General features: G+C 34.3%; 1 protein-coding gene across 1 annotated transcript; it reads right to left on the minus strand.

Annotated features, from left to right (window-relative positions):
• Window positions 1–9,553: 9,553 nt before the first annotated feature.
• LOC122403097 (60S ribosomal protein L34-like) lies at window positions 9,554–11,329 on the minus strand. Its single transcript, XM_043406424.1, has 4 exons — window positions 11,282–11,329; window positions 11,047–11,118; window positions 10,022–10,219; window positions 9,554–9,762 (listed from the first exon to the last, which is right to left on the minus strand). The coding sequence occupies exons 2-4, from the start codon at window positions 11,109–11,111 to the stop codon at window positions 9,672–9,674; spliced, it is 354 nt and encodes a 117-aa protein (XP_043262359.1). The 5' UTR covers window positions 11,112–11,118; window positions 11,282–11,329; the 3' UTR covers window positions 9,554–9,671.
• Between the last annotated feature and the right edge of the window lie 740 nt (window positions 11,330–12,069).

Below are 12,069 nucleotides of genomic sequence, written 5' to 3' on the forward strand. Positions count from 1 at the left end.
GAGAGACTCGTGTGCCCGACCGGGATAACGATATCTTTAGAGCCTGCTTTTATCGCTAAAAGTCAGGTGTGAATTGGGGCCACCGGTGCCCGATCAAAGCGAGCTCGCCGACTCTCGACTCTCGACTCTCGAGCTAAGATTCGAAAGCAGGGAGGAAGGGAGCTCGTGAATAGAGAAGGAAACCAACCGAGAGACCGATGTCCCTCCTATCTGCCTACCGACAAATTAGAATATATTGAACTTTAACTCGCCCCGGCCAACGATTTCCTCTGTTTCTCTTGCTCGCTTTGTCTTCCACGAAATCGTTCGCGGTCCTCGTGGGCATCGGTATCGCTTGGAAATTAACGCGAGTCGTCCCACGCGCCACCACCGACACGCTAACCCATTACGCGGCAAGGCCCGATGCCTTCGATACTGGCAAGAAACTCGATTTGCATCCGATTTTAATCGCACGTGATGCAACCGCTCGAACTTAATAAGCTAATGAACCGACACTTGCCGTATTTGGACTGCTCACCGTAACAGCCGTACATCGACCTATGTAGCTCGAAAGAGGGCAACTTGCTGAATTTTCCTCGCTGACCCGTGGGAAATTATTTCTATTATTTATGGAAATATCGGGTTGGCTAAATATTTCATCAGGATTTTGGCGACACTTATCTTTAGGCAACTAACTTCAATTCAAATCTTAAAAGCATATAATTATTTGATAGTTAACATTTAATCGTATATTGTCACGAAAAAGTTTGACGATTCGATTTTGTTCCAAATGGAGCATTACCGACGTATTGTGCTGTTATATTTTGAAAAAAGAACAAACGAAACGCAAACTTGTACAAAATGTAAAATGTAGAAAAATGTCACCAAAATACGGATCAAAAGTAATTTCTTAAATATTTTTATTCTATTTGAAATACGCTCTTTGTAAAATCCCCTCAATGGGCAAAACTTCGATTGGTAAGAGGTCATTAAATGGCACTTGGTTAGCTTTTTATGGGAATTGTGAAGCTATCTGAAAAATGGGAATAGATTATAAGTTAGAACGTACAATTTCTATTTGCACGTTTCGAACCGTACGAACTCTTTGGCCATCCTAATAGTTTTTACGAAGAAGAAACACATTGAAACATCTTGTTGAACGTGATGCTGAACTTGTTTCAAAAAGTGATGCATAGAGAAAGGTTGTTAAATTATTAGGCGCGTCCGACAGTTTTGATGGATCCTCGATAGGTATCTGTATCAGTACCTTTTCATTTAACACGTTGACAACTGATCAGAGAAATCATCCCACATTGCGTCTTATTATAAGCTTTAAAAATATGCAATAGGCCTGTATGGAACACAAAATCAAAGATAGCATAACAGAAACTAAATAAGAGTTAATTTCTAAAGAATATACATACATATAGATTCTTTTAGTCTGTGAAGGTATTTATCTAATAAATAAATAAATATGTAATTCTTGAATAAAAATAATGGTTACTCTATTTCGACAACGTTATCGATCCCTCGCCTCTCAGCTATCTTCCTTTTTCACATTAACTGTTTTACAAATATTTTAAAATATTTATAAAGATCTCCTACTTGCGTTTAAAGAAAACAGTTATATATAAAGTATTTAAATAGGAAAAGTTATTTTCAATAATATTGATAAAACTATACGCAAACATATTTAACAATTTTATACATACACCATAATCAATGACATTTTAACGAATACATACATGCTTTCATAACCATCAGGAGCTAGTTTTAATGTGAAATTTCAAGAAACTTCAATATTACTAAAAATTACTTTTTCATAATGAAATAATTTATAAATATCTCTTTCTCTTAAATCCAAACATAAAATCTTACGAGCTCTTGATAGAGGTTCAAAAACGACTGCAAAAGTCGTTAAAAGACAAGCAATGTAAGTAATTTGACTAATTGTAGTGTCCGTTAATGTTGTCTCTGATTTTAATTCCCATACAGTTAATATAAATATATTTATTGTGTATTTTGAAACCCACAATCCTGCGTGAGACAATTAGGAAACTTTCCCGGAGTGATTGTCAATGTGTGAAGATCACATTATTAATAGTTTTAAAACAGAGAAAACAATCTATTTCAGTATTTAATACAAGTAAACCCCGTTAGACTATAATAACAATTACACATATGGTTTATAATATGGTTAACGAGTATTTTCTAAATTGGCTCGGTAAAGAAAAAAAGTCTAATGTAACGGAGAAAGATTTTGCTGCCTTTTTAGAATAGTTTAAACGTATAAACAAAATGATCTCTGAAGTGCATACAAATTTAATGATTTCAAGAGAGGCTAGTATCATACATCTCTTCTGATTAAATTGTAAAGAAAAGATTATGATATAATATTATACTTTTATCAAATCGTCGGGAAACTCTTTAAACTTAATAAAGGTCTCGTGTGTGCGTAGTAAAATGTTTATGATGGCTGAATTGCTCAAACTGGACCGATTTAATTCAGACATTATTTCTATTTTAAATCTAGGCTTAATATTTTTCAATCAATTTCGATGTGTTTATCTATTGTATGTGTTTTGTGTTAAAAGTGGAAACAAAAAAATTTGTAAGAAAGAAGAAGCAAAAACAAAAAAACAAGATAACAGAGACGAATTCATAAACAAGTATTAAAAATATTTTCATTATTAGAAAAGACAGAGAAAAAGTTTATTCAACTTTTTCAAGTAAAATTTAATTTCATTTGGGATTTGTATAAAACATTTTTTAAAGCATTTACAAATAACAAATAGATATACACACATCGAAAGAATTAAGGAACTGCAAAAGATAGATAGATTTATAAAGAACACCGTAGCTGCACTTTGCCTCTTTAGACACTTCATTTTTTCGTACCAATGTTTACATTATATGTATAATGTTGTTAGTGTACACAATAAAGACAAATAATAAAATAAATATATCAATATTTTTCTATCATTAACTGTATAAAATTCACTCAGTATTAATTCCCTCAGGTGTTGATTTGTTAATTATGAACGTTACTTAAATTCAACAAATCGTATAACTATAAGGGAACCACAATAAGGGTTTAAAAGATCCGCATGCCATCCTCAGTTTGGCCACTATTGAATTATAATAGCCTAATACCAGTTACTATTGCACAACCTGATAATGACCATAATTCCGAGGATGAGGAGATGTTCGAAGCAGAAAGAGAAAATTGACTAGCTTACCGGCGGATGGGGTGTGTCGTAGGCTAGCTACGATCCTGGCACAGTTGGTCCTTATTCAGAGACGCGAGAGGCGAGAGAGGACGTGGGGGCTCTGGTATAACAAAGATCCATCGGGACCGGTTTCGTGTTCTGCCCTTTTTTACATTCCCCGAAGGGGCCCCGCCGAGCCGCGGGTGTGAAAACCGACACCCACCCACTTGTTATTTTGTCAAACACGAGCCCTGAAAATTATAGGAATCATGCGGTATCGCTGGTCTCTCTTCATATACTCCCCCTCGCTTCAAATTATTCTCGATTGCACGCTCTCGATGCATTTTATAACCGTCAATTAAACGTGACGCCGACCCGGTCGTGCCCTGCTACCGGTGCACCGCGTTTCCTTGTCGCTTCCAAGTCGCACGATGTCTGCTTCTTTCGCCTTTTTCTCGTTCCCTCGCACGCTCCCCGTGTATACTCCACGGCAATTCGTGTTCTTCGAGTCCGCTGATATCGAACACGATAGCAAACAGCTCGTCGTTTTTTCTTTCGTTCTTCGTTCGGGTTCGAGGAAATTGATTCTTCGACCGATTGCGAGGCGTCGAATCAAAAACAACGCGAAAAAAACACATTTTTGATTCTGGTATCGTGCCTGGTAAGTCGAAATCGATATACTACTGGAAACCGAAATAAATACCGGTATTGATTCAGTATTTTTATTGTACTGGTAACAATATATTTATCAATCTACAAAACTACTTTTTGTTAGATCTGAGTAGTAAGATATAATATAAATTATTCAGAGAACAGTATCTTGACACTAACTTCAGTTATTGGTAATGCCAAAGCTATTTGAATCAATGAATACAATTCGGGTATATTATTTTTCTATTTAAATACAAATTTTTAAATATTTTCTTTCAAGTCTAAACGAGGATATTCTAAAAATTTCCACAGGACACTCATAATGTTTAATGTACGAGTAGTGTTATCATGACTGTGTTGATTCCTCCAAGGAACACGTCCTCCATTATATCCAGATTTACTTAAAATTCTTCAAACGTATTTTAGAACTTAATGTTTTCTTCTAAATTTGTTTTCATTTGCGCTTTTATGGCAACGCGTTCCTCGTATGTGAGCTTAAAATTTTCGAGCACGTATGTATACGTTTATCGGAGCAAAAGGGTTAGCCAAATGAAATACAAAGGAAGATAAGAGCTATCAAATTTCGCATATCAATCTCATATTGTCACAATTCGTGATAGTGATACTTTGTAACTACTGTACAACGTTAGACATGCAATCAAACTTCATATAAATTAAATATACAGGGTGTTCGGCCACCCCTGGGAAAAATTGTAATGGGAAATTCTAGAGGCCAAAATAAAACGAAAATCAAGAATATTCGTATTGAATTCGTATTCAAATATTTAAATCGTTCTAAACAAATTATTTTTGGTTGCAGGGGTCACTTACAATCATTTTTGGTGAATAGACATACCCTCGAAATCCTACGCACATTCGAGAAAAAAATTCCTGACTGAAAATCTAATGTGAGGCCAGAAATGCACCCCTGAAATTTCATGCGAATCTTTAAAATCTCATAACTTTTGAACGGATTGGGGGATTTTAATGTTTCAAGCGGCAAACAATGCGTATTTTGGGGAAGAATACGTAGAAATTCTAAAACGTTGTTCCTTAACCCCGTAAAGTGACAAAAACCCCATGAAAATGTTCAAATTTTCAAACGGCCATAACGCCTACAATAGCGAATGGATATCATTGAAATTTTCTGAAGTAGAGCTCATGGGTACCTACAAAAAAGTATTAAACAACTTTTCTGTACAGCGCCAACCAAATTTATTAAAAATTTTTCGGCAAAAAAAATTTTTCAAATCGTTCTGGAAGAATTATTTTCGGATGAGGAGGCCAATTACAATCATTTTTGGTGAAGAGACGTACCCTCAAAATCCTACGCACTTTTGAGAAAAAAATTCGAGTAAGACGAAAAATTTTTCGACAAAATTAAAATATTTCAAATCGTTTTGGAAAAATTATTTTCGGTTGAGGAGGTCATTACAATCATTTTTGGTGAATAGACATACCCCCGAAGTCCTGCACATTTTTCGAGAAAAAAATTCAGTACGGGCAGAACTTTAAACTTTAATAACTTTTTAACGAAGTCTCCATCAACAAATTGATATTCTTGATTTTCGTCTTATTTTGGCCTCTAGAATATCCCATTAAAATTTTCCCCAGAGGTGGCCAAACGCTCCGTATATTAGGCAAATATGTACATAATCTGCATCTTAGTCAGCCCTTTAGATTGTTTATTTTCCCGTTCTCCCGTTCGTACAATATTTTCTTTATCGTTAAATGATGCCAATGTGCAATAGATTGCGACAAAAATCGAGTTCTCTCAGTTGCTCGCTGTTACGGTAGAGACTTTCGGAAATTGGTGTCAGCCTGGCTTTCCTGAAATCACCCCAATCATTCCCGATTGCATGGTTACATTCTATACCCGCCAATTAAACGCGACACCGGAGTGCTACCAGCTTTCGCTACCGACGATTCGCCCAAAGAACGCGACTCCGAACAAATTGGATCGTCGTGTAATTTTGCGGCGGGAAAACGAGATTCGCTCGCGAAATCATATCCGTTTCGTAATTAGAATCGATCGCACCTCGCCTCATCTCCGACGCGTATCTAACCGTGGTAAACCTGTTTTCGTGGCAAGCAAGTTCGATCTTCGAATCCTTGTCGTTTGTCTTCCGTTGCAAGGTCCGTGATACAAAATTAATCAAACCGTTGCACTGACCTAACGCTGTTTAGGAAATATAACTCGTTTTCCAATAAGATACATTAGAAGTATACAATTAAAAGATCGCCTGATCAGATGACTTTATTACCTTCTCAAGAATAAATACTACGCAAATCACAAACTTTATTTAATAGATAATAAATGTTCGAATAATTTGCAAAATTCTTAAATTTTTCGAACATATGACAAATGTATCAAGCTGCTGGACTGATTGCTGTTTGGGAAATTTAATTCGTTTCCAATAAGATATATTAATTGAAGTGTATAATTAGAAAATCGTTTAATCAAATGAATATTACTTTCTCAAGAGTAAGTAGGACATCTGATAATGATCTAACCATATTCAGTGGAGTAAATGTGTGTAAGGTAGCAATTGCAACAAATCTTGTACAATTGATAAATTTACAAAAGTTTGCAAATTTTCTGAGTCTGCTATAAAATAATAAAATGTATGATTTTACAAAAAATTATTTCATATTATAAACGTATAAAATTTGTAATTTTTCGAAATTTTACAAATTTTTCATACATGTATTACAAAATTTCCAACAACGGCATTATGCGAATAAACAGTGCGTCGCATTGCGTTACTACGTTTTTTCTGGTTTTGCAATTAAAACAACGAAACAGACAAGACCGACACTCCTATGTCTAACTTGGTTGTTTTCAATTGCAAGACAAAGGAAAACATAGAAACGCAACGACGACGCACTACTCGTGTGCATCTGGCTTAAATGGGGACATAAACAAATTGTAACTTACATTTGATAACCTTGAGCGTTTAGTCTAAACGTGTAAACTTTCAGTTTCTTGTAGCATCGTAGTACACCAGTGTCATTTATCATTTATTATTTTTTATTATAAGTTATATATTGTGTCATGATTGCAAATATTGCAAGTTAAATATTATAGGTTAAGTTTTTTCCTGCTGAATATTTCAGTACTTCCGTTTGATCCAAATTAGCTGTCCCGAAAGAAGTATCGTGCGTCAATAATGGCATAAGAAATGTCAGACCGTTTGACCACGGAGCAACGAGTCATAGATACATCACTTACTGTATGTACATTTCCATGCAGCGGGAAATTCAAAACAATAGAAACTTGTCTACGAAGCAGTATGCTTCGTTACATTTACTTCGAAGTACATTTTTCAGCACACAATACAGGGATCGTTCATCCACGAATTGTTGCATCATTGATACGGAGTTAAAAATTCATTTGTAAAGGCAATTTTCATCAAACATGTGTAAAAACTACCATTTTTCCACGAGAAGAAAGCACAGCGTGTTTACATCCCCACTCTTGCTGCAGTCCGCTGACTCACAGGGATTGGTCGAAAACGGTGACAGCTAATTAGTGGACTGCAGCAAGAGTGGGGATATAAACACGCTGTGCCTTCTTCTCGTGAAAGAATGGTACACGCTTAGAACTTGTATTTTTTAAACAATTACGAAAATGGAAAAATGATGACAACCGTTCCTTCTTTATCTTCATATGAACTGCAGCATATTATAGTATCATCGAAGTATAAAAATGATGAAATTAGCGTGGAATGACTTATAATCTGTTGCAAACTCTGACCTATAAACATATAGACATATTAATTCGGAAAGCGTTCGTGTGTTTTAGACAACGGTCACATTTATAGAGATAGATTGTATCCTCGCGGAGTCTTCAAAGCAAACGAAGTAAATTAAATGTTACAATTTATTTTGTCTGGCACGATATCTTTTCGAAAGGTAACAGTAATGATAACAATAATGATAAGAAGACACGTCGATCAATCGCAATGTCAAATACGATAAGCGACGCGTTATTGTGATCCGTTGGTGATGATCGAAAGGAGAAAGACCGAGCCTCGATGGACGCGAAGAGAAAATAAATATTGAAGTTGCGTCGCCGTTAACGCAATGACCGATAGCTGTTAATCACAGATAAAACATCTCTCCCGAAAGGATCATCAAAGCTGGAAATACTCTTTCCCAGAGAATACAGAGTGTCCGACTAGAGACAAATCTTCAAGTAGAGATGCTTACAAAAGTTCTATGGTTTATTTGTGGGTAGTATAGAGGAAATTCAAAAATCAATTTCAATGTTGGAAATGTTTATGGGAATTGGACACTTAATATACCTTTTTAAATCATGATTTGGTCTATAATACAATATTATATTACTTTTCAAATTTACTATTTAACATCTTATATTCAATTGAAAATGTTACAAGTAAAACAACGAAAATAGCTGATCACTGAGAAGGTATTAAGGTACATCTATTCTAAAATTAATCATTTCTGAGATACACGTACGAACGTGCGCGGATCGAACGTTTGAGAAGGCCTTCCCACTCTATACTACTGATAAGATTAGAAGTTTCGAATGGTAATAGGGGATCGTAGACGCGAGGCAGTTTAGCGAAACGAAAGTATTTAATAGCCAGTTCGCCGTCCGCATTCTCAGGTGATAAGACTTTACAGCACTCACCTGGGCCTGGCTCGGGAATTTCTACGCCACCGTGTAAACTATAGCAATGCACCATATATGTACATTCGTCACTCAGCAAATAAGGTACTTGTTAAGTGCACCGAGGTTGGCGAGTCACGCCGTCCTGGGACGGGTTTCGCGCACTGCTTGACCATAAGCGGAATACAATGCTCGCCTCTTATACCTGCACTGTATTATTTGTTGCCGGTTTTAACTGTACCAGGAAAGCGCACGCTCTGAATCAAACGCGCAACCTTTATTTGAACAAATGTCTTTTAATTTTAATTCTTATGACCATTCTAATGTTTCACAGGAAATTACTAAGTAGTAGTAGAAATTACTGGAGGAAGAAGACTGAGTTTGAGATTGTAGGATATGGTATTTTTGCAGATCCTAAGTTATATGCAAGGTGAACCACGTAATTTGAGCAGTTTAATTTTTTCTGTTACTAATAGTCCGTTAAAAATGTTTTTTATGTAGTATAACATGGTTTAGGGAAAGCTTTAAGATGAGTATACTAAATTTCTTGCTAGATGTTTTTTTTCGATTTCTTGTTGATAACATACAAAGTAACGCATGAAATTTTTACAACTAAGAATTCTTCTTAACATTTTCTTTTATTTAGATAGAAAAAGATGTATTTATTACGCTATCTATCAAATTCGTCTTAATATTCACTAAATAATAAGTACACAAAAAAATAGGTTTTTTTAATCAAACAAAAAGTATGATCTTGAAAATTAAAAAAAAAAAACAATTAGCAAAAAATTTGTGTATTTATCTCAATTCTCTTCGAACTATGTTGTACTAGACAAAACACATTTTTTAACGGATCACCAATAATAGAATAAATTGAGTTGATCAAGTTACGTGGTTGACCCTCTATAATTGTAAACATTATGATACATTACCCTATAATAAAAGAGATGCAGTGATATAAGGATGAAACCTTGTAAGACACGGATGAATCCATCCAATGTCTGATGATAAATTCATTGCTAAGGGATTTGTATGCATAAGCGGTTTTCTAGAATAATGATTCTCCAAAGTTTCTCTGGTATAAATTATGTAATCACGAAGAACAATAAACATTGGAGCAATTTCTTTGTCACAAAAATAATTCAGCTTTGTTTTGGTTTTATATATATTTTATTTTATTAATAAAAAGCAAAAGATTACTTCTCTGCCCTCGTTTTTGCAATAGCTTGGGCTTTCATCACCTTGACGACAATCTTCTGTTCCTCAATCAAGAAAGCACGAACGATCCTGAAAATGCAATCAAGGATTAATTTTTGAATATAACAGTTATTAACCCCTAACGCTCACATTTTTTTTTCAATTTACCATCCAAAAATATATGAAACGTGAAAAGAAATGTACATGCTTTAGTATAGCATACCCATGGGACCGGTCCATAATTATCAACTGGTAAAGTAAACAAATCGCTATGTGGCAAAAGTATCTGTGATGCATATGTCACGGGTATGAGCATTAAGGGGTTAAAGCAAAGGAAATAAAGATGTACCTTTCTTTAACACACTTGTGACACAAAACTCCACCATATACGCGTTTGACTGTTTTCTTACGCCTACTCATTCGTGACCTTTCCATAGGCCTAGCTGGTTGAATACCTCTAAGCTTGTCTTTGCATTGACCACATCTGGGGATCTTTTTCGGCTTTTTAAGGTACTGATACACTAATTTTCCACCAGGAGTGCGTACACTAAAAAACACAATTTTGTCATTGCCATGACCATATAGTTTGCTTTTGATAAATTTTTATTTTGTGTTCACACTACATAAATTTTGCTTATAGTCATTACAATAACACAACAGCACAATAATACTTATTTACAAATATTGATTTGGATACAAAATAAAGACATACTGTTATAAAATTTGATATAAACACATAAGAATCGAAGCATTCGTTGTCATTCTCTATAAAATTTTTTAACAAACTGTCCATAAATATTTTGTCTTTGTTATTCTTATTATATGTTATCATGTTTCTTAATTATTTTTTTTTAAACATTACAATTTGAATTACTTAAACAAAAGGATACAAAATTATTTAATTAATATAACAATAAGAAAACAACAAGTAAAGGTTATAAAGGTAGTTGTAGCAGAACAGTAAAAATTAAATAAATAAGTCAAGTAGGAAAATAAAATAAGAATAAGTTCAACAGACAGTTAAGACATGCGAGACTAAGAACTAACTCAGATGTATGTGCAATCGCTTATGAAATGCAATGTGGATGTACTTCTATGTGTTTGGTATGCAAAATATTGATAAAACAACAACTTGATTAATGATAATGTTGTCTTGACTTTCAATAAATTAGGATGTGTCTACTTTAATAACGCAGCACACGTGGGTTCTTACATTATATTTCAGAAGTAAACCAAAACATAACCTCTGATAATGGAAAAGTATATCAATTTTACAAGTTCCAGGGAAAATTTATATGTAGGAATTCGCAGAAAAATAACGTAAACGATACAAAAATCACTTCATTATTTTACTAATGACAACAAATTACTTACACGCGTCTCCTGTTGCTTTTTGTGTTGTATGACAAGCGTCGACGATAGGTTAGTCGCTGCACCATTTTGGTTCTGTAATAATAACGCTTTTGTTAAAAGAGAAAATCCTTGCATATTAAGATAATTAACATAATAGAAGAATACAGATCTTGAAACAACTACACAGACAATTTCACCTACGATGATTGCTATAAACAATGTGGATAACTTAAAATTGCATGAAAATTGAACAAACCTTTTTCAGAGCCAAACGGAAAAGGAAGCGGTTAAAGTGAAAAAAGCTTATTCTACGCAAGCGTGAAACGTGCAGTGGAATAATATAGCCATCTAGCGGTGAACGAATCACACTATTGCAACAAACGAGGTACAAAATAGACTTCTCATTTAAATGAAACTTCGTGTTAGACGAATTTGAATATTAACCTCGCAAAGAAGCAGTAGTTTCGAAGCGATTTCTTCGTTTAATCCCTTGTCGTATAATAACGTATCATAAGTTTTTTATACTAAATTTTACAATGACGAGACTACACTCGTCATGAAATTTAATTTGATAAAATCAACATATTTTCATATTTGTAAAAGAAATTTCTTCTTTTTTGTGAACATTGCATGTATGAATAAATTTAAACAAAATTAAATGGCATATATTTGAAAAATTACTTGCAATTAAATTGTATGTAACATTAATGTAAATTGTAATGTAATGTTAAAGAGTCGAAGACTCTGGGGACTATAGTCAACTGAATCATTCATGTCAGTAAACCTAGCTAACACAGAATGTATGGACAAGGTACAAAATAGATTTATCAGACAGTCTCTAATAATGTGATAACCACAGATTGCCGTTCTACAGGCGGTACTTTAAACGATAATAATTTTCTAACGAAGCCTCAATCAACAAATTGGTATTCTTGATTTTCGTCTTATTTTGTCCTCTAGAATCTTCCATTAAAATTTTATACGACTAGTATGGTGGTTAGCTATAGCCATAGACAAGGTATACGAGTAGACCTTACACTTATG

This window comes from Colletes gigas, unplaced genomic scaffold (genome assembly GCF_013123115.1).
Source record: "Colletes gigas isolate AHSC1104 unplaced genomic scaffold, ASM1312311v1 Colletes_gigas_Sc00044, whole genome shotgun sequence".
NCBI classification, from domain to species: domain Eukaryota; kingdom Metazoa; phylum Arthropoda; class Insecta; order Hymenoptera; family Colletidae; genus Colletes; species Colletes gigas.

What these genes read in the sequence shown, in the direction of transcription:
- LOC122403097 (XM_043406424.1), bottom strand. Translation starts at nt 11,111, where the DNA reads ATGGTGCAGCGACTAACCTATCGTCGACGCTTGTCATACAACACAAAA. An exon ending in AAAAGCAACAGGAGACGCGT is followed by an intron (nt 10,220 to 11,046) that starts GTAAGTAATTTG and finishes TGTGTTTTTTAG; the next exon opens with TGTACGCACTCCTGGTGGAA. An exon ending in CACAAGTGTGTTAAAGAAAG is followed by an intron (nt 9,763 to 10,021) that starts GTACATCTTTAT and finishes TTGCATTTTCAG; the next exon opens with GATCGTTCGTGCTTTCTTGA.